At 40.5% G+C, this 27,895-nt stretch overlaps 1 protein-coding gene across 2 annotated transcripts in view; it reads left to right on the top strand.

Annotated features, from left to right (window-relative positions):
• Positions 1-540: 540 nt before the first annotated feature.
• Positions 541-27,895, top strand: part of LOC132819144 (lysine-specific demethylase 4A-like) — a 69,356-nt gene continuing 42,001 nt past the window's right edge. Inside the window, exons 1-10 of one of the 2 annotated variants that reach the window (XM_060830544.1) lie at positions 541-593; positions 2,320-2,476; positions 5,460-5,635; positions 8,029-8,143; positions 9,669-9,862; positions 13,654-13,703; positions 17,322-17,425; positions 23,268-23,405; positions 24,550-24,827; positions 26,053-26,261. In XM_060830544.1, the coding sequence (XP_060686527.1) occupies positions 2,339-2,476; positions 5,460-5,635; positions 8,029-8,143; positions 9,669-9,862; positions 13,654-13,703; positions 17,322-17,425; positions 23,268-23,405; positions 24,550-24,827; positions 26,053-26,261 (1,402 nt within the window). In that variant the 5' untranslated portion in view covers positions 541-593; positions 2,320-2,338. Of the gene's footprint in view, positions 594-901; positions 1,054-2,319; positions 2,477-5,459; positions 5,636-8,028; positions 8,144-9,668; positions 9,863-13,653; positions 13,704-17,321; positions 17,426-23,267; positions 23,406-24,549; positions 24,828-26,052; positions 26,262-27,895 lie in introns of those variants that run through there. The other variant, XM_060830543.1, reaches the window with a different exon arrangement.

Here is a 27,895-nt window from a genome sequence, read left to right as displayed (position 1 = left end):
CGAGAGTGCTGATAACGTTCCCCAGCAGGGTAACGAGATATCTGCACGATCATCAGCAGCTCGGTGAACTAACCTTAATGGGAGTCATACCAGCTATTTTAAGGGGCTTGGTATGGAGTGGTCCTATTCCCAACTCAAAGCCAGAAGGTCCAGGTTCAAATGCTATAACCTGGTGTCGTGTAATATTTAAACACTCTCGACATAGTAACAGGGGATGGATCCAAACGAGTTGATTAAAAACATTTTTTCGAAATACTGATTGGCTGCTAATATTGAGTAGCAAATAACTAGAGACGAGTCGCTGATTGGCTGTTACCGGGAGCTGAGCGCCGATTGGCCGTCATCGGGAACACGGCGCGGATTGGTTGGTACCAGGAGCACGGCGATGATTGGATGGGAATAACATTTGATGCTGATTGGCTCGTAGCGGGTGCCCGGCGTTGATTGGGTACATTGGGTTTCCTGCCGTTGATTGGCTAGTACAGGGAGCCCAGTGTTGATTGGGTTTTGATGGTTGGAAAAAGGCGGAACGAAATGTCAGTTTTTGTTAACAAACGAAGACGGGAGGGCGTTGGGGGAAGAGGCGACGCTCGGTAATGACAGACACTGTGTTCTGTGATAACGCGTGAAATATTTTTAATAGCTTAAAACATTGATTCTCCGCGGCCCTTGGAAGTTTTCTAAAATTATGAAAAATAATAATATATAATTTCCGGTTGTCGTAACTTGGTGGCAACTTAACTTGCTTGAACAATGGCCTGACTGACAGGGCGATCGCCCAATTCGCTCGACGCACCGTGTGTTTTGTGACGTAAACTGCGTGTGACTATCCAATCAGCGGCGCGGTTGACGAAGGCTGCGCGTGGGGGTGGGCCGGACTTGGAGGGGGGGGGGCGGTGGGCCAGGGTTCGGTTGACGAACAAGATCGGCAGCCGTCGATGCTTCTGAGCGGTGACTTCAGGCCTGAAGGCTGACTCCGGCCCGGCCTGGCGGCCTGGTATTCAGCCTCCCGTTCGATTTCGGATCGTGAGCAGAGAGGTGCCCAGAGGCCAGGTGAAACAATAGGGAGAAGTGGGCCGTTCCCCCCTCTTCCCCCTCCCAGGCCCCACAGGCCGCCATCTCCGCCCCCCCCCCCAACCCCAAATCCCACAGCGACCACAAAGGGAACGAGGGCACCGATTTAAAGAGTAGACTGTACAGAGTGACCATGGTCAGGCCCGGCTTCTCCAGGCTGCTGCTGGCGTGTACAGAGAGTGGGATCCGAGATCGAGTGGTGGTATTGAAAACGGGTGGTGGGGGAATTGGGAAGGGGGAGAGGGCAGCCCGAAGACAAAGGGAGAATGCTGACATCTCTCCCCCCCCCCAGCCCCATTTGAGTTTAAAGCCGCGGGCTCCCCTCGCTCTGGTGCACTGCCTCCCATTGCGGAGACAGCCAGCACCCTTTGTTGACACCGTCTGGTATTGCTGTCCTCTCTGAAAACGAAACTTGCTCCTCGCGGGTTGTACCCTGCGACGTTTATGAAAGCTGTTGTTGTTCAGTTGGTTTTATTTATTTTTTCGCCGATGATGCAAACTTTAATAGTCTATTCGACCTTTTGGACAGTTCGCTGAATGTATTTTGACTTCGATCTTTATGTTGCTTAAGATTTTTGAGCAGTGCGCGTAATCTATTATAATTTCATCAGATCATCTGTTTTTCTGCTGTTTTATTTATGGTTCTCGCCTTCGAAACGATCAGTAATCCAGTCAGATCTATTTCCACAGTTAATTCCTTATTTTATAGTCTTGGAATTCCTCTCCCTGGCACGATGGCTCAGAGGTTAGCACTGCTGGCTCGCAGCACCAGGGATCGATTCCACCCTCCAGCAACTGTCTGTGTGGGTTTCCTCCAGGTGCTGCGGATTCTTCCCACAATCCTAACTTATGAGGTTAGATGAGTTGATCATGCTAAATCACCCATAGTGTTCATGGATGTGTAGGTTAGGGGTAAATGTAGGCTCAGGAAATAGGTCTGGTTGAGTTATTCTTTGGATGGTCAGTTTGGACTTGTTGGGCCGAAGGGCCTGTTTCCACACTGCAGGGATTCTAAAGCCATCTCTGTGGCTCTTAGAATGAGACAATATATTTTGTTCTTGGTGTTCCGTCAGTTTTATAAATCCCATAGAAATGGACTATCTAAGTCATTGGTTGATGCTGTTAACTTTAGCTTGAACAATCTCATGTCACTATGTTACAAGTGCTTATTAATGCATTTTATTACTTAATAGGGTCACAGAGCTGGCTGCACAATATCATTTTGTGTAAATGTTTACTTTGTAGGTGAGTGACATTGGCTACCATGGCGTCAGATTCTGGAGTGACCAATCCCAGCTGTCGGATAATGACGTTTTATCCTACGATGGAAGAGTTCAAAAATTTCAGTCGGTACATTGCATATATAGAGTCACAAGGAGCCCACCGCGCTGGGCTTGCAAAGGTAAACTGATAGTCACATGGCACAGAATAGACCTTTGGTCCAACCAGTCCATTGCTGACCATAATCCCAAACTAAACTAGTCCCACTACCTGGACTTGGCCCATATCCCTCCAAATATTTCTCATTCATATATTATCTCAATGTCTTTTAAACGTAACTGTACTCACGTCCACCACTTCCTATTCCACACACAAACCACTCTATATAAAATAAATGCCACACGTCTTTTTAAAATCTTTCTCCCGTCACCTTAAAAATATACCCTCTTGTCTTGAAATCCCCAGCCCTAGGGAAAAGACATGCGTCATTCACCTGATCCATACCCCTCATTATTTTATAAGCCTCTATAAGGTCAGCCTCAGCCTCTGACGATCCAGCGAAAAATTTCCCAACCTATTCGGTCTCACCTTATCACTCAAACCCTCCACTCTTGGCGATATCCTGGTAAATTGCTTCTGAACCCTCTCCAATTTAATAATCTCTTTCCTATAACAGAAGGACCAAACTTGGACACCGCACTCTAGAAGAGGCTTCACCAATGTCCTGTACAACCTCAACATAACATCCTAACTCCTGTAATCAAAGTTATGAGCAATGAAGGCAAACATGCTAAACACCCTCTTAACCAGCTTATCTATATGTGATGCAAACTTCAAAGAATTAATTACCTGAACTCCTAGGGGTCTCTCTTCTATAGCAACACCCGAGGCCCTGCTTTTAATTGTGTAAGTCTTGCCATTGCATGTTTTACCAAAATGCAATACCTCGCATTTATCCAAATAAAATTCCATCTGCCATTCTTAATTGATCGAGATTTCTTTGTTACCTGAGATACCTTCACTGTCCGCTATGCCACAAATCTTGGTGTCATCAGCAAAGTCATAACCATGCTTTCTATATTCTCATCTAAATCATTTATATAAATGACAGGCAAAAGTGGATACACCACCAATCCCTGTGGAACACCACTGGCCATAGGCCTCTGTAGTTAATATATATTTAATATTAATAACTACAGCTTCTATGGTTCCCAGGTTTATCCTTGCATCCCTTCTTAAGTTTATTTAATATAACATAGAACACTATTTACCATTCATGAAATTACTCAGTCCTTTGAAATTGGAAATTCAGTTGTGAAGTTTGTCATTGTCACACTGTGGGAGCAGCATTGTATCTTAATTATTGCTGATTGCAAGTGTTGTATCTTCTGTACATCTGCATAAGGCCCTAAGAATGTAATGCCTTCTTGTTATATTAGGGGAATTGGAAACGTTTCTAATTTGCTGATAGCAACAAAAAAAAAAGAACCAGTATTGTCCAAAACTGAAACTGATGTCTCCTTTTGTCCAAATACTTGCACTTTTATTTTCGATCAGATTGTCCTGACAGCTGAGAATGAAAATTCATTCACACTTTTTGAGGGTAGTCCAATTGTTCTACCAATGTGCTGATTAGATGCACCCAACATGATTGAGTGGGCATGAAGTAACCTCTCAGAAAGAGAATGTAAGAATCAGAGGAAATAAAGGACAAAGTAAGTAGATAGTTGGGGGACAAGACCAGACATAGCTTCAGATTTTTGTAGTTCAGATATACTAATAATACTGATGGAATCAGCCCACATATTGAACTGAAGCTTCGATGGTGGACATCTAAATCTATTCAAAAAAAAAGTGATCAAATGAAGGAGGTATGAATTTTAAAAATCCTCATCAACACTAAAGAAGTCTCCATTTTGTATTGTGAATGAAATTATGCAACTGCGTATGTTCAGTTAACATGACCTGACACGGTCAAAGACTGTGATGTTGGAAAAGCACAATCAATCAGGCAGAATCCGAGGAGCAAGAGTGTTGACATTTCATTCCAGATGAAGAGCTTAGGCTTGAAACATGGACTCTCCTGTTCCTCAGATGCTGCCTGACTGACTCTGCTTGTCCAGCACCACATTCTTTGACTGACCTCCAGCATCTGCAGTCCTCACTTTCTCCCATTTGACCTGAAACAATAAAGTCCAAGTACTAATCTGAATATAGTTTTATTGAATGATGGAGTGCCATGGTTAATTCTTGCTCAGATTTCATGAATATCACCATGATGGCTGATTGTGATCTGGTAGTGCATGACACAAAATATCTGAGTTGCATCATAGTTACCACTTCCCATCCCTAACAAGTAGATTTTTAAGTGATATGATTCATTTGGGTGCAAGTAATGCCACACAATTATTTTCAAATTTCAGTAGTTTATGATGATGTAATTTCATGTACCATTTGTAAAAACAGTCAGAAAGGTGAAATGATCGTCACTAAAGCAGATAGCTTGTGATGAACTCTTGGTTTGTTTTTCAAATGTCATATCTTTTATCTTCCGTTTGTTCTGTGTAAGTTTCTTTTGAGATGATTACTCATACTGACCATTGACCAGAACTGAAGCAGCCACAATTAATCTCGTGGTTACAAGTCACTCAGATGTTTGATATTCTGTGCTGAGTGATTGGCCTCTTGGTTTCTCTAATCCTGAACAACATCAGCAAAGCACAATTCAGAGTATGATGGGATACTCCCAGCTTGCCTGGGTGAATACAGCCTTAGCTATTTCTGAAGAAACTTGACATCATCTAGAGCAATGTTGCCCTCATGATGAGCACCCTCTCTATGACTTTAAACCTCTACTCCCTCCACCATTGATGCATCACAGCTCATACTTTTTCCAAGACGCACTTGCTAAAAGTTCTTTAAAAACTTTCTCCCTGTATTATCTGATAGCAGCACCACTATCCTCAAAAATTGTGAATGAGTTTTCATTCTCAGCTGTCAGGACAAGCTGATTGAAAGCCACAGGAGATGTGATATGTTGTAACCTACATCTTAAAAGCCATATCATGCAAAACAAAATGTTTTCTCTTCTGTTTCAACCATGCATTTAAAAATACAGGTCTTTTAAGGTGCAACTATATTCATTTAAATATTATCCTCAACAGGTTGTTCCACCTAAAGAATGGAAGCCTTGTAAGAGTTATGATGAAATTGATGATCTGGTGATTCCAGCCCCAATTCAACAGGTGGTGACAGGCCAGTCAGGCCTCTTCACACAATACAACATCCAGAAGAAGCCTACCACTGTACGCGAGTTCCGCAAAATTGCTAACAGTGATAAGTAAGAAACTTTTTTTTTGTGTTGCTGCTTCTCATAATGGATTGTTAGTAAAATTAGTTTAACCAACCTTCACAGTATTAGATAAGAAGCCAACAAGATTTTTTGGAATTTTACAAAATGTGCTTTTGAGGTTTCTGTAGTTCTAGTTCAGATAAATCATATACTTGTGCCCTAATATATTTAAATTATGTTTCTAATTTGGAGTTGTGGCTGTGAGTAGGACATCAAAGATGTTGTTTGTTTAATATTTGAGTGCTCTAACATTTCAGTAACAAATGTGAAAACACCCGCTAGTTATAGAGGCTGTCCCTGAGTTGCAAATGGGAGTTCTGGAATCACTTTGCAAATTGAAATGTTCTGACCTGTGTACAAAATTCAGGACATGTAAAATAGCTATTCTTGAGTACAGGAAATGTACTTTAAAATAAAACCCCTATTTGGGATCAGGTTTGTAACTCCCTGTGGTCATTTTCCTAGGTGGCAAGATAGTAAGTGTGGATATTGGTTAAGTAAAATTTACAACACAAACTGACCATTTGGCCATCTGGTCTATGGTGCATCTCACAACTTTCCTTCCACTTTGTTTCATCTAATCCTGGAAAACCCTTTTTCCCTTCTTTCCCGTGTGTTTAACTTAATTTCCCCTTTTATAAAGATATTTGTAGCATTGTCTAAATTGCACCGTGTGATGGCAAGTTCTACATTCTTACTCCCTGAATAAAATGTCTGCCTTGTAATTTTTATTGTGTTCATTAGTGACTAGCTTGCACATATTGCCTCTGATTTTGGATTCACATAGCAAGTGCCAGGATCTTCTGCATGTTGACAAAATCAAATCCCCTAAATGTGAATTATGTACCTTTCCCCTTTCGAGGGAACAGTCGAGAGTGCGTGCACAATCATTTCGTACACTCACTGTCACTTTTGAATTCTGGTATTATTGTTGTGAATCTGTTTTTTCATTCATCCAATCCTCTATAAGCATAGAATCCCTACAATATAGATGGAAGCCAGTCGGCCAATTGAGTCTGCACTGACCCTCCAAGGAGTATCCCACCCAGACCTACCCATCCCATCCGCGTAATCCTGCATATACCATGGCTAATCTACCCAACCTGCACATCCCTGGATACTACATGGCAATTTTGCATGGCCAATCCACCCAACTTCTACATCTTTGGACTATGGGAGTAAACCAGAGCACCTGGTGCAAACCCCCAGAGACATGGAGAGAATGTGCAATCTCAACACAGACAATGACCCAAGATTGGAGTTGAACCCAGATCTCTAGAGTAGTGAGGCAGCAGTGATAACTGCTGAGTTGCTATGCTGCTACAATTTTTGTGATGGGGAGACCAGAATTTACTTAGCAAGTAAACAATATTCTGGAATGTGGCGAGCTATGCTTCTATACAATGGGAACACACACTCCCTGCTTTTGAAATAAACATGAAATGCTGGAGAGCCACACCAGGCTATCAATGTTGACTTTGTTCCTCTCCACATATACTGATAGACCTGCTGAGTTTCTCCACAATTCTGTGTTTCTGATTCCTAGTATCTGCAATATCTTGCTATTATTTCTTGTTTCAAATTCTGTTCCTCTGGATGTAAACTCTAGTGATTTGTTTGCATTGTCTTTAATTTGTGTTGGTACTTTTAATTTGTGAATGAATACTCCCAAGATCCTCAATTTTCCACTGTCCCATTGAGACTGTTACTTTCCTCCAGAATATGTGGCCGCCTGACTTCTCCTACCTAAATGCATCACTTCACATTTATCTGTTAAAATTGCTCTAATTTTCACTTGTTATTTTCAATTTTTTTAACATATTAACTGGAATTTGTTGATGTATCCAAATTTTGATAATGTTTCCAATTTCATTTCTGTAAATAGCAAACAGCAGTGGTCATGGAATTCCTACAGCATAGAATCAGGTCATTTGGCCAGTTGAGACCACACTGATCCTCCAAAGAATATCCCACTGAGACCCATTCCCCTACCCTATTACTTTATATTTCCCCTGACTAATGCACCTAACCTACACACCCCTGAACACTATGGGCAATGTAGCATGGCTAAGTCACCTAACCTGCACATCTTTGGACTGTGGGAGGGAACTGGAGCACCTGGAAGAGATCCACACAGACACGGAGAATGTGCATACTCCTCACAGCAGTCGCACAAGGCTGAGATTGAACCCGGGTCCCTGGCGCTGTGAGGCAGCAGTGCTAACCACTGAGCCACCATGCCACGCAGTAGCGCTAGTACCAGTTTTCAAATATCACTCCCTAATTCTATGGAAAAGTCTTACTCAATCTTTACTTATTTGAGAACTAAAGTGAAGTCCAACTAGAATTTTGATCTATTAAAATGTATTTCTTTTTTCCAGATACTGCACCCCTCGCTATTCAGACTTTGATGATCTGGAGCGCAAGTATTGGAAAAATCTCACATTTAATGCACCAATCTATGGTGCAGATGTCAATGGTACATTGTACGATGAGGTAAGGCTTAATAAGTCTTTAATTGTTTTTTATTGCTGTCATTCCCAGATACATTTGATAAAGTGGTTACACTTCTGTTTGCTGTTTTTCCTTTGAAAATGATTTCAAGTTGAAGGATTCTGAACATTACATAGTCCACTGTGTATTTTTAATGTTACCAAAACTGATGAGAACTCTCAGTCTCTGAAGTTACGCTTGGTGATTGAGAATGAGTGGTGTTAACTTACTTTCAATTTGTTGGAATCATCAGATCATGCAAAACAGAAGGAGGCCATTTGATCCATTATGCTTGTGCTTGCATTCTAAACAATGTAACAATTAGTCTTTCTCCCTTGTGCTTTCCATTTGGCCTCCAAATATTTTCTGTTTAAAATGCAATTTCTTTTCCTTTTTGTGAGTTCAAATTGGATCTGCTGCCACCACCCTTTTCAGACAGCAAATTATTATGATCTGGACTGCAACAAGTAATAAATTCTTTTCAGCTCCTAATCAGGGTTTTTGACCAGTTACTTTAAATGGATAATCGCTGGTTGCTGATCATTCTGCCACTGAAAACGGAGCTAGTAAGAAGGAATTACAACATCTCTGAATTTGAACCAGGATCTATTAAATCTCCACTCTACAAGCTCTTTCTAAGAAGAAAAATTCAGATCTGTTCTCCAGACAATTGAAATCTTCATTCTTGGTACTATTCTATTATATCTAGGTGAAACCATTAACTCGTGTCTCGTTACAGCCATTTTTTCCCCTCACAGGTTGGCAGAAGCATATGTTTTCATGACTAATTAAATCAGCATTAATATGTTGGAATATTCCTAAACTTTTAAAAAAATTTTCAATGTCTTTTAAAATTATTTTAAAATATCTTGATGTCATTCTTCAGCTTTCTCTACCCATTGCTCTTATTTCCTCTTCTTCTCTTGCTTGTTGAGTTTTTATGCTGTCTCTAGGGAGAATCAATGCTTTGGGTGCTATCTTAGTGTAAATCAGTGTGAATACATGGTCCATTAGAATTAAGCTCTGAAAATGCCTTACTTTTCTCTCTCTTTAATCGAATGCTTTTGTTTGAGATGATGGGTAGAATATCTGCTTAGATTTCTTTAGCATAACATCCTGTGACTTACAGTATGTCCCCACCAAAGTGAGAAATGCTTGTCTTCTACTTTGTAATCTCCAGTTAATAACAGCTGCATGCAGATTGAAGAATATTGGGAGTAATGTAGAGTTTTTGTAAATATCAATCCTACTTTGTGACACCATCCTTTTGACAAAAGGTTACCATGTAAGCATCGTTTTTCTTTTATGGTGAATCTTATTTTTCAAGATGTTGCATGATTGTTGGAAGTAGAAGAAAAGGTGGAGTGCGGTATTCTCCTTTTTATATAGATAGTCAAGATTGGATTTCTCTCTTGTGTTCTCAGTTTCCATAGAAGATATGTAACAAGCTTAAATGTTGTGTATTCCAAATGCTATATTATTTTAAGCCAAATATTTTGTTTACAGATACAATTTCCTGTTTGTTTAGGGTGTGACTGAATGGAACATTGGGCATTTGAACACCATCTTGGATGTGGTAGAAAAAGAGAGTGGTATCACAATTGAAGGTGTCAATACACCGTACCTTTATTTTGGAATGTGGAAAACCACGTTTGCTTGGCACACAGAGGACATGGACCTCTACAGCATTAACTACCTGCACTTTGGCGAACCCAAGTCTTGGTAACAGGCTCAGTTTTATCTTGCACTGTACATATTTGTTTTTGAATACTGTAGCTTGAATTTTAAACGTGTTACAATTAAATAGTTTAAGCATTTTAATGCACTACACACTCAAATGATTAGTTGACAGTTCCTTTATTGTTGTAACATGAGCTAACAAGAAAGCAGTTGAACTAGATGGGTCTTGATTTTGTTTTTGTGCAGAAACTGCTATTTTGCAATAACACTAGGTTAAATTTAAATACGAAACTCCAAGTAAAAATGAGCAGGGTAGATTGGGGAAAGAGAGAAATTAAAGGACTTCAATGTTTAGCCTCTGCTTGGCTTGTTTCTTACTGGTTAATGTTTGTACCTATGTGGAAAAGGTTATACGGTACTATTAAGACTTGCAATTATATAGAAGTAAAAATCATCAGATTGTCACTGTTAGCAACTATAGTCACTGATGTTGACAAACACAACTGTCAGTTTGTGGACCGCAATAAGCTGGCTAGTCAGTAAGTGATTTTTGATAGCTAGTTAAGGGATGGATTTTGGTTGGGTCATTGAAAACCAGTCCTTGTTCTGGAAATTGTGAAGTAGGATAGTAATGACATGCCTCCTCTTCTCCAGCTGCATGTCATGGGCAATTTGGATAAAATATTAGCATTTCAGCTTACCTTTTGATTTTCAACAGCTTTGAACAAGGACTACCCATACAAAGCATATGTATACTTAAATTTCTCACAACAGTCAAGATATTTGAAATTTTGTTTCAAATGTGGGCGGCACAGTGGCACTGCTGTCTCACAGCGCCTGAGACCCGGGTTCAATTCCCGACTCAGGCGACTGACTGTGTGGAGTTTGCACGTTCTCCCCGTATCTGCGTGGGTTTCCTCCGGGTGCTCCGGTTTCCTCCCACAGTCCAAAGATGTGCGGGTCAGGTGAATTTGCCATGCTAAATTGCCCGTAGTGTTAGGTAAGGGGTAAATGTAGGGGTATGGGTGGGTTGCGCTTCGGCGGGTCGGTGTGGACTTGTTGGGCCGAAGGGCCTGTTTCCACACTAAGTAATCTAATCTAATCTAAATGTGTATATCAGAGTTCTGAGTAAAGTGAAGTGTGTGCAGTTATGTTTACTGGAAATTGTTGTGACAGTGTAACATTTCTGTAATCATCCACGGATAGCTTTTTAAAGGCAATTTGCTAAAGCAGGGTAGGCCCCATGATTGCCCATGGTTCAGTTTCTACTGGAATAGCTGCATAGATTGCTAACTGTTAAGTTTGAGGGAAGGATGTAGTTTGAATTTGAATGTAAGTTGGATGTAATTTGAGTATGTAGTTTATGTCAGGTATGTGTGTACTATTAACATGGGCTCTGATTCAGCAACAAAATATCCATCAGGAACTATTGGCAATCTCAGCCCTGATTTTCTTCAGGTCCATTTGTATTGCTCCACATCCTGTTCCGATCATGCTGGCTTCTCTTTTAGAGTCATACAGCACGAAACAGACTCTTCGGTTCAACTCTTCCAAGTTTCCCAAACAAAGCTAGTCCCATTTGTCTGTGTTTGGCCTGTATCCCTCAAAACCTTTCCTATTCATGATCTGTCCAAAAGTCTATTAAATACTGTAGCTGTACCTGCATCTACCAATTCCTCTGGCAGTTCATTCCACATGAACCACCTTCTATGTGGAAAAGGTTGCCTCCTTAGCTCTCTGTTAAATCTTTCTCCTCTCACCTTAAAAATATGACATCTAGTTTTGAATTCCCCTACCTTAAGGAAAAGACCTTTTCTGCTCTTTAACTTATCTATGCCCCTCATATTAGTTCACCCTTCAAACTCCTTGGCTACAATATAAAAAAAATCCCAACCTATCCTTATCACCAACCTTATAACTCAAACCCTCCATTCCCAGTAATGTTCTTGTAAATCTTTTCTGCACCTTCTCTAATTTGATAATATCTTTCCGATTATCTAATAGCAGGTCCAGCCCATAATATTATCCAGCCTATCTCAACCATTAGTAGTCCAAGGAGGCAGGTCCTGAATTCAGCCCAGCCAGACCAATGATCAAGCTCTGTAGCATTGGCACCAGTGTGATCTAGACGGGCTGTCCAGCCAACCCGCCCCTCAAGGTGTCGGTGTGCTATGGCAACATACACTTCTGCTGTATTTTACCCTGACTATATTTAATTATTTCAATTTATCATGTCGCTGACCAGGCATCTCCCATTCTCACTGCTTGTCATATGTGCATGTTGGAAGGATTTACATGTTGACCATGTTATGCATGCTCCTTTGTTGGCTGACTGGTGTGGCTTGGGCTTCTGAAATGGGGGTGCTACCTCTATGCCACAGGCCCTCATGAAGATGGTTTATCTCACTGCATTCGCATCACCTTGTGTTGAGGCTATGAACTTCTTAAAACCAAAATCAAAGAATGGTTAGAGGGGACTCAGAAGTGAAATTCAATTAAGTTATGAAAAGAACTGATTATGGCAGAATATTCAAGAATTATTCATTCTGGCCAGAGGACAGTGCACTAGGATGGTTGGGAATGAAGCAAATTAATGGGTTTGGCGTTGGTTCTGTTGTGGCTAGCACTGACTTATTTGCAGGCAAGGAGATTGACAGAAGTTCTTAAAATCATGAGAGGTCTAGGCAAATCAAATAGAGAGAAAAACTGGCTCAAGGCAGAAATTTAATAGACAGAAGTTTAAAACAATTAGCAAAATAACCAAAAGCAACATGAGGCAAAATCTTTTTTTTAGTTTAGCAAGTGAAGATAGAGGATCCAGAATGCATGTGGTAGAGGCAATTTCAGTCATAGATCTCCAACAGGGAATTGAAGATGCATCTGAATAGAGGATTTGCAGCACCACAGGAACGTATGTGGAAATGGGTCCTGCTTAACTTTTCTTTCAGAGCTGGCATGGAGTTGACCAGCTGGCTGTCCTGCTTTTGCTTTAATCAGGGTGGCTTAGTGGTTAGCACCATGGACCTGGGTTCGATTCCACGTTTGGGCGACTGTGTGTGCAGTTTGCCCATTCTCCCCGCGTCTGCGTGGGCTTCCTCTGGGTGCTTTGGTTTCCTCCCACAGTCCAAAGATGTGTAGGTCAGGTGGATTAGCGCTGGAAATACAAGATTACAGGGATAGGGTAGGAGATGTGCCGGCGTTGGATGCTGTTTGGAGTATCAATGTGTACTCGATGGGCTGAATGACCTGCTTTCATGCTGTAGGAATTCTGCTGTATTCCATAACTCTAAAATTTAATGAAACAAATCACTTGTATCGGTTCAACAAATTTGGCTTCCTAGTTTAAAATACACTACAGTCGGTTCTGCTATAATGTGTGTTTCTTCAACTTGAATTGGCTTGAACACGATTAAAGAATTTAGACCGTTATTTGTAGAATACAAACTTTCCTTACCCGTGTTGGCTATAATGCAGTTCTAGCCCCATTAGGTTAAAATGGTGCTGCCGTTGTGCAATTTTCTTATAACGAGACTGGAACTATCATATTATATCAGGACCGACTGTTTTGTTGTTTTATTGCTCCTCTGCATGAAATCAACATAATTTTGTTACAGTTGTACTATGGGTTTTTCCTTGAACTGTCAGAACCAAAGAAAAAAATTTCTTCAATTCTTTAGTGACTATATTTAGATATGGAGATCTACAATGTTTTGAACTTAAAACTCGTCATTCATAGAATTATGCAGCTGCTTATGTATCTCTCAAAACAGCATATTCAGTAAGGAACGTGCAGTGTACGTGGTCAATAATTATATCTATCTATATTCTCATAGGTACACTGTTCCACCAGAGCATGGAAAGCGATTGGAACGTCTGGCTAAAGGTAAGGACTTGTATTGCAATCTATTTGATCTTTGTTTGAATTTCTTGCTTTCTGTTTCATGTGATTCCTACATTTTGATAAACTGTAAGGAGTTTGCTGCATGGTAGAAATATTATACACGTTTTATTTTTCTCTTTAAAGCAAATGAGAGTTCAGACCTTGCTGGTCACTTTGGCGCATCACTCTGGAATGTCAATGAGTGTCAGTATGTAAATAACTGACAAATAATCCAGAGAGGAAGTTGAGCTTTGTGACCTTTAGGTCCAGATTGCAGCGGTCTTTCCATCATATATGTCTGTCAAACAATCACTAAAACATTACTCTTTTGACTTGACTTCAGAATTCTTCCCCTTGAGAAAGACAAGGTTTTGAAGTGGAACTGCGTTTTAAAACAAAAAGTCTGTCTAGCTAATGGGTGTACAATATTGAATTTTCTTTAAAGAAAGCTCTTGCTCTCCTAACTCCCACCCATCTTAAGGGGACAAAGTATTTTTCAATACATCGAATCCTTTGATTGCAGTTCTTGTTTTGCTGACTGACTGTTCCTGGTGACATACTCTGCAATTGTTCTGGTTTGAGTTGGAGTTTGATGTTTGGCTGCCCAATCTACCAAGTCTGGTCTAATTAACTGCTCTGATCTTGATGAAAAGGAGTCTGACTTTCTTGTTTACAGTTCTGTTTTGGGAGTGAAGAAAATTGGAAATACATAAGTTACTTTCAACTCTAATATAGTGTGGTGCTTTTAATCACATTTTTTGATTGTACATGAAGTAAACTTTGGCAGATTCTACAAACTTAATAGCTGTACATTGCAGGGCTTCCCCACGTGGGGATGCAAGTTGAAGTTTGAGATTGTGAGCTCCGAAAAAGCAGTGGAAAACTGACCCTTTCAGCAACAGACAAAGGAGCGAAGCAACTCATGTTTAAAAGAGGAATTCCTTGCCATTTCCTTCCATTCTATTTCAATGGCATGTTAGTTACCCATCTGAGTGAAGTGATGTCCTATGTGATAAAGGATACCCTCCTTGAATATATCATTGTCATTGTCATTGTCAGTCATGAAACCTCATATAAGGGCCTCATCCACCACTTGGCACCAGGGGATGCCCAGTATACTTCTGATTATCCTGAAAGGGGAAAACATCTCAAAACTGTAAACAATGAATGAAGTTAGCCATCTCATGCTACTACTTTGCAGTAAATCCATGTGCAGTTTTCTCATTAATAGGGTACTGCTCTCAAGACAAAATGACATTTACCCTACCAAACCCATCCCATTAGTAATGAGTTCAAGTGCCAGAGTGATGCACGGTGTGTAGGCCATAAGAGCAGTATGTGCTGTTGACCATTTGCAGCTTATGTCTCCGTTCAACCAGCCCATGTTTGCAAGCCTTGGAAAATTATATCTGCCATTAGGTACTCTGCTATTGAAATTCATATGAAATTATCTGGACTGTGCTACACACCTGAAATCATTTTAAGATTATCAACTGGGATCACTATTTGATGCATTTGCACATGCTAGAAGCTAAAAAACTTAAAGCTTATAGGTGGCTAATTCTCCAGGACCAGATCAAGTGTACCCCCAGGATGTCTGGGAATTTAGGGAAGAAATAGCGGGTTCTGGCAGAGATACTTGTATCATCCATAGCCATGGGTGAGGTGCCAGAGGACTTGAGAGTGACAAATGTCATTTAAGAAAGGGTGTAAAGAGAAGCGTGGGAACTATTGATAGGTGAATCTAGTAACAGTGGTGGGTAAGTTGTTGGAGAGGATTGTGATAGAGGATTTATGTGTATTTGGAGAGTTAAGAACTGGTTATGGATAGTCACCATGGCTTTGAGTGTGAGAAAGCATGTCAAACCTGATTGAGTCTTTTTTTGAATATGTAACCAAAAAGATTGAGGGCAGAGCGGTAAATATCCGCGTGGACTTTAGTAAAGCTGGTCACAATGTTCTACATGGTTGACTGATTAGTAAAATTAGATCACATCAGTTTCGGGGACAGTTTGTCAATTGGATATGAAACTAGTAGGAGACATGCAGTGGTAGTGAAGGGACTTGTTTTGGACTGCAGTTTGTAACCAGCAATGCTCTACAAGGATCAGTGCTGGGTCCACTGTTGTTTGTCATTTATATCAATAATTTAGGAAACGTTTGTAAGTAAAAGAGGTTATCTAAGATTACAAAGGGATCCTGTTAATTAGGCCAGTAGGCTGAAGAGTGGCAGATGGAGGTTAATTTGGATAAATGCGAGGTATTGCATTTTGGTAAATCAAACAAGGGCTGGATTTGTACACTTTTAATGGTAGAGCCTTGGATAGTGTTATTGAACAAATAGACCTCTGGGTTCAAGTGCACAGTTCTTTGAAAGTTACACCACAGGTAGACATGCTGGCTAAGAAGGTATTTAGTAAGTTTGCCTTCATTGCTCAGACCATTTGAGTATAAGAATTGGTTGAGGTTCTACAGGATGTTGATGAGGTCACTTTAGGAGTATTGTGGACAGTTTGGTCACCTGCTATAGGAAGGATATATTGAAGAGGGTTTAGGAATTATCAGGATATAGCCAGGAATGACGGGTTTGAGTTATAAACATTGGCTGGGATGTTTTTCACTGGAGCCTGGAAGGTTGAAGGGTGAGCTTAAACAGCTTTATAAAATCACGAGGGGCATGGATAAGGTGAATACCAAAGGTCTTTTCCCTAGGCTAGGGGAGTTCAAAGCTAGGGGTCATATTTTTAAAAGGAAAAAGATTTAAAAGGGACTTGAGGGGCAACCTTTTCATACACAGGGTGATTGGCATATCTAACAAATTAACAGTGGACGTGATGGATGCTGTTACAACTACAACGTTTAAAAGACATTGGACAGGTACTTGAATAGGAATAGTTTGAGAGGGATATATGCAAAACATGGGCAAATGGGACTAATTTAGTGTGGAAACTTGGTTGGCATGAATGTCTTGGTCTGGAAGAGTCTTTCCATGCTACATGTAGGACCCTGTTTTACACAGACAAAAGTAATTTGTAGATGCGTTGTGCGTATCTTATTCAAAACAGGGATCATTGAGACAGCCAAATTGTGCTGTGTTTCTAGGGCTACACCCTGACCAATTGGAATCTCTCTGCCAGAGCTGAGAATTGGTTGTCAATGAAATGTTCTTGATATATCTTCTGGCTAAAGATGTTCTAACCAATCCGCCGCCTCTTCTCAGGCTGTTTAAAATGGTGTTTATTTTTCAAAGACTGTTTCTTGCATTCCAGCTCTTGAGTGAAATACAAGAAGCTTCTCCTTATGGACACTTTGCATAGTGGAAAACAAGTCTAAGGACCATTATTTAAAAAGCAAAATGATTCTGACATAATGATTTCCCCCACACCATCTTTCAGAGTATTAGAGTTCAAAATTCATGAAAGGCAATTTTGAAACTGTTCTCAGAAAATATTTCTTTTTTAAGGTATAAGTATTGGAATGATTTAACAGGCACACCGTAAGAATTGATTGGGGGGTGTCAAGGTACAGCTGGAATGGTTAAAAATTGAGTGATAAGTTCTATGAGGCAAATGGCTTTTCCTTTGAATTTTAAACTTGAATTTTGTACTTTGTTGTAAATAGGATTTTTCCCAGGTAGTGCTCAAAGCTGTGAAGCATTTCTGCGGCATAAGATGACCTTAATATCCCCTTCTATTCTCAAGAAATATGGAATCCCATTTGATAGGGTATGTATGTCATACTACAGTAATAGATTAAATTCTAAATTATTTTGGTATGGTTGCTTTTATTGAAATGGAGGATAATGTGTCTTTGCTGCTGTTTGTATTCCATTTTATGCTGACTTTATTTCAGCTACTTTGTATTGGAGCTTGTTGATCAAAATAAACTAGTGAAGTAAGATTATAACCAAACCAAGTAGGATGGCTATAGTTTATTTGCACTCAGTCTAGTTTTATTAATTCCGTTAACCGTTATGAAGTTTGTGTGTAGCATGCAGCTGCATCAGGTGCAACAACATTTTCAAAGAAAATAACAACATGTTTCTGGAGAGGCTGGGTCCTTGAGTTGTAAGGCTGTTATCTAACTAGTAGAAACATCAGTAGAGTTCAACAGTTTTTAAGTTGAAATGAAAATAGTGTAAAACAGTTGGATTGTGAAAGTTGGTTGCAAGTTAACTTTTGTTCCAACAATGTTCATCTGAAGATTTTCTTCTCTCAGCCAGTATCCATATCTATATTCTATGAATAAGGAAATAATTGTTTTTAGAATCATTTGCTATATATTTGAATGAAGAGTTAAAATTGAGGAAGAACTGTTTATTGTGCCCTTAATGCTCTGTTGTCTAGAAGATCTTAGTTAGGTAAAAATTGGAAAATAATCTCCATACAGAGTTGTTGAAGTAGTTTGTTCTCTCCTTTTTAATTCTTGAAAGCATTTTTTGCCTGAAGTGTTAATGGTTACTTGTGTTTTATATACCTTCCTTATCAATGGAGTGGTAAAACGTTTGAGGTTCTCTACTATCCATTTGTAGAATATATTGGAATTAATGCTTAGGCTTCTATTAAATTCAGCTTTACATGAAATTTATTCGGCCATTTGGTGTGTGTGCATTGCTGGCTGATCTGTATTGCAGAATGACTCTATTCCATCTGGAGTAGGTGTACACACATTGCTGAATGACTAGTTAGGGGATGGTAGGTGCAAATTTGACCCAGTTTAGATGTTCAAAGTTTGGGAGAAGATTTGTAGCTTGGGTGCTCGTTGTTGTGGTTCTGTTCACCGAGCTGGGAATTTGTGTTGCAGACGTTTCATCCCCTGTCGAGGTGACATCCTCAGTGCTTGGGAGCCTCCTGTGAAACGCTTCTGTGATGTTTCCTCTGGCATTTATAGTGATTTGTACCTGCCTATTCTGGTTGTCAGTTCCAGCTGTCCACTGGAACTGGGTCCAGGTCGATGTGTTTGTTGATGGAATCTGTGGATGTGTGCCATGCCTCTAGGAATTCCCTGGCTGTTCTCTGTTTGGCTTGTCCTATAATAGTAGTGTTGTCCCAGTCGAATTCATGTTGCTTGTCATCCGAATGTATGGCTACTAAGGATAGCTGGTCATGTCGTTTCGTGGCTAGTTGGTGTTCATGGATGTGGACCGTTAGCTGTCTTCCTGTTTGTCCTATGTAGTGTTTTGTGCAGTCCTTGCATGGAATTTTGTACACCACATTGGTTTTGCTCATGCTGGGTATCGGGTTCTTTGTCCTGTTGAGTTGTTGACTGAGAGTGGCTGTTGCTTTGCGTGCTGTTATGAGTCCTAGTGGTCGCAGTAATCTGGCTGTCAGTTCAGAAATGTTTTTGATGTATGGTAGTGTGGCTAGTCCTTTGGGTTGTGGCATGTCCTCATTCCGTTGTTCTTTCCCTTAGGCACCTGTTGATGAAATTGCAGGGGTATCCATTTTGGCGAATACATTGTATAGGTGTTCTTCCTCTTTTTGCAGTTCTGGTGTACTGCAGTGTGTCGTGGCCTTTTGAACAGTATCTTGATGCAACTTCTTTTGTGTGTGTTGGGGTGGTTGCTTTCGTAGACAGGGGACGAAACGTGTGCAACATAAATTCCCAGCTTGGCAAACAGAACCACAACGAGAACCCAAGCTACAAATCTTCTCCCTAACTTTGAACAACACGGGCGAAAGATGCTAAGACAAGCCAGGAAATGGGAATCCTGTGCCAACCACCTAAGTGCCAATTACGAACAACTCCGGTTCCTGCACGAATGCTGAAAGAATCGAATCCTTCCACCATGTGCCAGATACAGACCACCAGTCAACAACCCACCAGCCAGGGACACAGCCAGGCAGAACGGATGATCCAGGTAATGATTACACACGCACACCACAGACTACACAAATACAGACAAGAAATTGCGCGCCAAAAATCGTTAATTTCAAAAACCACCAATCAGGAATTGACCTGGACCATAGAACAGGCCATCACCATAGTACAGAACAGGACCACACACCGCAAAAAAAAGGCACTAAAAAAAAAAGGCCAAACGAGCACGCAACAGAGAGGACACCACAACACACTTCTGGATTAGAAACCTCTCCCACAGACAGCTCACAGGCACGGAAAGAACAATACTGGCCAAGGGACTCAACTACAACCACAGGCACGCCAAGACAGCAGACTTCCTAGCAGCACTAGAATGCACACTCAGAAACAATGGACTGACAGAAGAGAGACAACAAACAGAGAGACAAAGTATCGTAACCCTGATAACAAGGAAAAGACAAACACACAACCTCAACACCAAGGAGAGGGAAGCACTAAAAGCACTAAGAAATGATAAGAACAATCATACTACCAGCAGACAAAGGCAGAATGACTGTCAACCTGGACAAAGCAGAGTACATCCAAAAAGCACAACAACTACTTACAGAAACCAAAACCTATCAAAAGAGGGAGTTTGATCCCACCCCACAGCTCACCAATAGGATAAACAATACACTGAGGAACCTACAAAAAAACGGACAGATAGCCAGGTCTGTCCTACAGAGAATGAAACCTGAAAGCAACAACACCCCCAGATTCTATGGACTACCTAAAGTGCACAAACCAAACATCCCACTTAGACCCATAGTATCACTACCAGGGACACCATCACACGAACTGGCTAAAGAGCTACAACAGAAACTGAAACACCTGATAAGCGGATCCAGACACTCTATACAGTCAGCACAAGAATTTTTGGACATCATCAGAAATATATACACAGACAAGGAAGAAACTTTGGTTTCATTCGATGTAACGGCACTGTTCACCTCTGTCGACAAAACCCTAGCCAGAGAAACAATAACCAACCTGCTGGACATACAGAACAGACAACAAGACGGGGAACCTATCAACAAAGATTGCATACTCAAACTACTGGACCTGTGCCTCACAACACACTTCATATTCGACAGCCAAATATATGAACAAATCAATGGCACACCTATGGGCTCACCCATCTCTGGATTCCTAGTAAAAGCGGTAATGCAAAGGTTAGAACAAACAGTCTTATCGCAAATTCAACCCAAACTCTGGGTCAGATATGTAGAGACCTATGTAATCATTAAAAACACAGAAATAGAGAACATACACCGGATCATCAAAGCCACACTCACAGGAATCCGATTCACTAGAGAGGAAGAAAAGGACAACCAACTCCCATTCCTAGACATAATGGTACAGAGAACACTGAACGGAGAATTCACCACAAAGGTATACAGGAAAGCCACACACACTGATCAAGTTCTAAACTATGAAAGCAACCACCCCAACACACACAAAAGAAGTTGCATCAAGATACTGTTCAAAAGGTCCACAACACACTGCAGTACACCAGAACTGCAAAAAGAGGAAGAAGAACACCAGTGTATTCGCCAAAAACAGATACCCCTGCAAATTTCATCAACAGATGCCTAAGGGAATGACAACGGAATGAGGACATGCCGCAATCCGAAGGACTAGCCACACTACCATACATCAAAAACATTTCTGAACTGACAGCCAGACTACTGCGACCACTAGGACTCATAACAGCGCACAAACCAACAGCCACTCTCAGACAACAACTCACCAGGACGAAGGATGAGCAAAACCAATGTAGTGTACAAAATCCCATGCAAGGACTGCACAAAACACTACATAGGACAAACAGGAAGACAGCTAACGGTCCGCATCCATGAACACCAACTAGCCACGAAACGACATGACCAGCTATCCTTAGTAGCTACACACACGGATGACAAGCAACATGAATTCGACTGGGACAACACTACTATTATAGGACAAGCCAAACGAGAACAACCAGGGAATTCCTAGAGGCATGGCACTGATCCACAGATTCAATCAATAAGCAAATCGACCTGGACCCAATATACCGGCCACTGCAGCGGACAGCTGGAACTGACAACCGGAAGCGGCAGGTACAAATCGCTATAAATGCCGGAGGAAACATCACAGAAGCGCTTCACAAGAGGCTCCCAAGCACTGAGGATGTCACCTAGGCAGGGGATGAAACGTCTGCAACACAAATTCCCAGCTCGGCGAACAGAACCACAACAACCAGTTTAGATGTACCTAAATTATATTGCTCAGATGTCATTGCATCTTTGGGTCGAGATTTTTATTCCCTGGTAGGAAAGCAAAAACTGAAGAGCTCCTAATTCTGTGAATTTGACCTTTTTGAAAATACGCATCCATCCTCTCTTCTTTCAGTGAGTGAGGAATTGTAGGGTTATTGTACGTTTGGTGTGGCTACTTGAGACCAGCTGAGTATGTGCTGGGTGTGAGGCAAGTTGGGCAGGAAATCTTTGAGGCTCCAGCAATGTGTCCAGAAATAAAAGAATATCCCATCCAATCCAACCATATTGCTCAACAATCTGTGAGGAAAGAGATCAATCTGAGACTGGTACAGTTGAGATCAGAAGCGAGTCAAACAGTCAGGGTAGGCAGGGACAAGGTAGGACTAATAAATTAAACTTCATTTATTTCAATGCAAGGGGTCTAACAGGGATTGCAGATGAACTCGGCATGGTTAGGAACATAGGACTGGGATATCATAGCAATTACAGAAACATGGCTCAGGGATTGGGAGAACTGGCGACTTAATGTTCCAGGATACAAATGCTACAGGAAGGACAGAAAGGGAAGTAAAGAGGAGGGGGAGTGGCGTTTTTGATAAGGGATAGCATTACAGTTGTACTTGGGGAGGATATTCCTGGAAATACATACAGGGAAGTTATTTAGGTAGAACTGAAATAAGAAAGGCATTGTATTATAAACCACCTAATAGAGGGAAATTTAGAAACAAACTTTTGAGGAGATCTCAGCGAGACATAAACATCTCTACATTTAAAAATCCTAAAAGGCACTGGCCCACATCTTTTCTTTTAGCAAGTCTAAAGTGCATACTCTGCATTCTGAGCAGGGTACCCTGTAAGGGACCTATCTTTCACTTCTTAGAGACAGTTGTAAATTTTAAATGGTTCACCATTTCTGTCAAATATTTATAAGCAAAACCCTGTTTGGCTCCACTCCTGCCCCATGAAAATTGGAAGTGCTATTTTCGTGGGTAGAACTGGTGATTTTAGTCCACTTCAACATTTTCTTAACTGTAGAGACTCCTCTTCGTGATGGAAATTTGGATTTTGAAGTTGAAAAGAGTTTGTACAACGTGCTGCTCTTCTAAATATGGCTAGAGTCTTGAACAGGAATGTTCCTTTAAGCAAAGCAACTTGAAAAACAAAAACACATCAGCCCAAACATTATTGCAATTTAGCAGTACTGTAAAATGCCAGTTGAGAAGCTAGTGTTCAGTCTATGCTCTGCTTGTAATGGTTACTCTGTTAGCAGAAATTTGGTGTATTAATGTTGCCAAATCATTGCAAGTGTTTATACTTCAGTAGTAAGAAGAAAACTAGACTGAGATTTTCCTCAGCAGTTAATTCTCAACCTTGTCCATTTCTGTCTAATGATATAATGTTTTTGTATGTTTTACTTAATTAATTGAATTAACTCTTCATTTATTCATAGATAACTCAAGAGGCAGGCGAATTTATGATCACATTCCCATATGGCTATCATGCTGGCTTTAACCATGGTTTTAACTGTGCTGAATCAACAAACTTTGCCACATTAAGATGGATAGAGTATGGGAAACATGCTGTTCTGGTATGTTTACTCTTTGATATTTATTACTGAATTCTGAAAATAACAGGTTTCCTGATTATCATTTGACTTAAAGTTATCAAGTTGGTAAAGATCAGTATTCTGTGAGATTATTAGGACTATTGACTTTTTCAAACTGGAGGCCTGTGACCAGTGGAGTCGGTGCTGGGCCCTCTACTACTTTGTCATTTATATAAATGATTTGGATGCCAGCATAAAGAGGTATGGTTAGTAAGTTTGCAGATGACACCAAAATTGGAGGTGTGGTGGACAGCGAAGAATGTTACCTCAGATTACAACAGGATCTTGATCAGATGGGCCATTGTGCTGAGAAGTGGCAGATGGGGGTTAATTCAGATAAATGCGAGGTGCTGCATTTTGGGAAAGCAAATCTTAGCATAACGTATACGCTTAAGGTCCTAGGGAGTGGTGTTGAACAAAGAGACCTTGGAGTGCAGGTTCATAGCTCCTTGAAAGTAGAGTCGCAGATAGATAGGATAGTGAAGAAGGCATTTGGTAGGCTTTCCTTTATTGGTCAGGAGTTGGGAGGTCATGTTGCGGCTGTACAGTTAATTGGTTTGGCCACTGTTGGAATATTGCGTGCAATTCTGGTCGTCTTCCTGTTGGAAAGATGTTGTGAAACTTGAGAGGGTTCAGAAAAAATTGACAAGGATGTTGCCAGGGTTGGAGGATTTGAGCTGTAGGAAGAGGCTGAGCAGGCTGGGGCTGTTTTCCCCGGAGTATCGGAGGCTGAGGAGTGACCTTACTGAGGTTTACAAAGAGGGACGTGTTTCCATGTTGTACATCTCTATAACTCTACGACTGATGTAGGTTTGTCATTAATGTGCATATCCAAAATATAGGAAGTTTGGAAGTAGTTGGAACTTGCAGAAAACACTTCTCATAGAAGACCAGGATCTTATGTGAATTGGAAGGAAATCTCCTATAGTATTAGTGCACCATAGTAGATTTGGCAGTTTCATTGCTCTTGAGCAGCTCTTAAACATAGTTTTGTTTAAGCTGCTAACCTGGCTTGTGCGTTCTTGATCCATAATACAGTTGAACTGAACCATTAAAATTTCTGTCAAAATGTTTATGGCATTATTACATGGCTCCAACTATCTTCGTTTCACTGTCCTCTATCCAGTGCTCGTGCCGGAAGGATATGGTAAAAATTTCGATGGATGTTTTTGTGCGCAAATTTCAGCCTGAACGTTACAAGTTATGGAAAGTAGGAAAAGATACCATTTTCATTGACCACACACGAGCCACTCCAGAAGCAGTTGAATTTCTTGGTGGAGAATTAAACTCTGTAGCCTCAAAGAGTTTGAAGGACCAGGATGCTGATACTGCTGAAAGGGAATCGGATGACAAACTTGAAAAAGAAGTATCCACGCAGCAGGATGATGGTGACGAAATAAAAAGGTGAAATATTTGTTCACTGCATATAACTGTCCAGTGCTAAACTGGCAAACTCCATATACTGTTATAATGTGGGGAAATGTTGCTAACTTTGTTAATACTGCTTTTTTTTATTGAACATGACATTCTGTTTGAAGAAAGAAAAATAACGTTAAAAAGTCTTGGCCTAGAGACAGTGATTATCTTTTCAAGGAATGCTGCTTTTTAGTTTGTAAGCTGGTGTGTATTATCCTTTTGGTTCAAATCTTGACATGAATTTTTTTTCATATCATGGAATCAATTTTCATTTGAATCATCGAGCTTTGTTGCAATGGGATTTACTCGGTTTATTTCTGTAAAGAGAAAAATAATTTCTGCATGATATTATGAGCGTTTATTCAAAGTAGCTTAGTTATCAAATCAAGATACTGACACAGCAATTCCGGTTATCTATAATTTGAATTTTCTATTAATAGTCATCTTATACCTAGAATAAGGTGTTGCACATTGGAGGCAGTGGATGCAGAATCTTAGGATATTTTTAAGGAAGATAGATAGATTCCTGTTAACTAAGTAGATGAAACATTATCATTTGATGTGCAAGAATACACAGTTGAGTTTAAAATCAGCTCCGCTATGATTGTGTTGAAAGGCAGACAAGTCTCTAAAGGCCAGTAGACTACTCTTGTTCCATGGTCATATTTTTAAATACTCTTTAGCATATGTTTATTTGACATTTTAGTGACATATGTGTTAATGTGTTATCTTACATAGGAGCAATATTTTAACAATTAGATGGTCTACTGTAATGCGTGATTAAATTATTTCTTTGTGATCAGAATGTACTGAAAAATTATTTCTTTTTTTGAGCTGTCATGGGATAAGTCTCAAGTTCTTTTATACCATTAGATGTGCTAATGCAGCTAAGGAACTGCAGATTGGCAATAACCATAAATTTGTCAACACCAGAATATTGAAGCTAGTGAAGTTATTGATCTGTATAGCACAAATCCATTTGGCAAGTATCCACTATAATGTTTTACGTGGTGGGACCTGTTAACTCAGATAAAAAACCATACCTAGAAAATTAGACTAGCTGTGGAAAGTAAAAGAAGGACGTTAGTGGAATGCAATCAAAAAACAAGTTGACTTTATAGTTCAGTATGGAATGGAATTTTTTTTTCTGTTTATAGACGTCAATAGATATCTAGTATGCTTTATCTGATGATTACTGTCTTTCATTGCCCAGTCCAATACAGCATCGAATCGGAGCAAAAAGGCACAAAGTTTGTCTTGAGCTGCCGCAAGAAGTGAATGAAAATACTGCCATTCTGAAGGAAAGTGAAGGGAGTAATCCTGTTCCACAAAGCGAATCTGGAGACTCTAAGGGAGTAATGAAAAAGGATAAGGAAGAATTTAGTAAAGTGGTGGGTGACAGTGCTGATCTAGGTGTTCAAGGTATGTTTTTGTAGAAACGATTTTAGTTTTTTTACCTTTTTCGCATCTTTCAGGAGAGATAACAATATGATTGTAAAGAAGTTATCAACCAACATTAACTTTGTTAATTTCAATGCGCAAATCAAGCCTATTACCTGCTATTGTTTTCTTGGAGAGATGGGGCCAAATTTTACAGGCAACCTCTAGGTATAAATTTAAGGGATTTTCTTCATGTGACCCACCAGTCTGTAATTTCACAAGCAACAAGGAAACGTAAGTGGATTGCCCACCTGTGGCCCAATTGACCTTTTAGGGTGCAGATAAGGCCTTCTGTAGCTTGAGGATTGCTGGAGTGACCAGAAAGTTTAACCTGTGAATTGGCTGATAAAGGAGAGAAGAGAACCAGTGCATATTAGAGGAAGTTCCCCATATCTGTTCCTCTCCCTCAGTGGAACATCAGTAAAACTTAAATAGTATGTCAATGTCCAGATGCATCTCTGAGATTAGCTACATGTATTGTTCCTACTGACCTCAAATTGGCCTGGACCATGATGAAGCAGGTCATCCTGCACACTGAAGTCTCTTTTTTACATTAATTTTCAAAGACCATTGCACAACAATTTAAAGTGGGGTGTACAGACGGAGTTTTCATGTGTGGGACATGGGCATGTTGATTGGTTAGCATTTATTGTCTGACCGATAGTTGCCCTTTAAGGTGATGGTGAGCTCATTGCTTGAACCTCTATGATCCGTGTTCTGTAGGTAGACTGATTATGCTGTTGGGGAGGGAATTCCAGGATTTTGACCGGGTGACAGTAAAGGAATGGTACAGGTGGTGATGTTCCCAAGTATCTGCTTCCCCATCCTTTCAGATGGTAGTGGTCATGGGTTTTAGAAGATGTTGTCTAAGGATTTCTAGCTAGTACTTACTCTAAATGTTGGTGGTAGAGTGGGTGAATGTTTGTGGATGTGGTGCCAGTCAAGCAGGTTACTTTGAATATTGTTGGAGCTGCATCCATCCAGGCAAGTAGGGAGTATTCCATCACACTCCTGACTTGTACTGTATGGATAGTAGACAGGCTTTGGGGAGTCAGGAGGTATGTTTGCCACTGCAGTATTCCTAACCCCTGGCTTGTTCTTGTAGCCACTGTATTTATATTGAGAGTCCAGATCAGTTTGCGGTCAGTGCTAACTCCCAAGATGATAATGTGGGATTCACTGGCACTGAATTTCAAGGACTCTTGGTTAGATTGTCCCTTTCTTGGAAATGGTCATTGCGTGGTATTTGTGCTGCATGAATGTTACTTGCCTGTTTTAAGCCCAAGCCTGGATAATGCCCAGGTCTTATTACTATTGAACATGGGCTGCTTCAGTATCTGAGGAGTCACAAATGGTGCTGGGCATTGTGCAGTCATTAGTGAACATCACGACTTCTGATCTTTACAGTGGAGGGAAGGTAAGAGGTTGGGCCTTGGACTGTACCCTGAGCAACTCTTGCAGACATCCTGGAGCAGAAATGACTGAACTCCAACAACTACAACTGACAATGTGTATAGGGTATAAGCAGGCAGGGAAAGAGTAAAGTTCTGAGTTTTGTGAAAAGAGGTTCAGCTGAGCATGACTTATCAGATAAAAACTTACCTCCAACATGCCAT

Source organism: Hemiscyllium ocellatum, chromosome 9, assembly GCF_020745735.1.
Source record: "Hemiscyllium ocellatum isolate sHemOce1 chromosome 9, sHemOce1.pat.X.cur, whole genome shotgun sequence".
NCBI lineage: Eukaryota > Metazoa > Chordata > Chondrichthyes > Orectolobiformes > Hemiscylliidae > Hemiscyllium > Hemiscyllium ocellatum.
The sequence above is the reverse complement of the archived record's forward strand: the minus strand, read 5'-3'. Positions and strand labels throughout refer to the sequence as shown.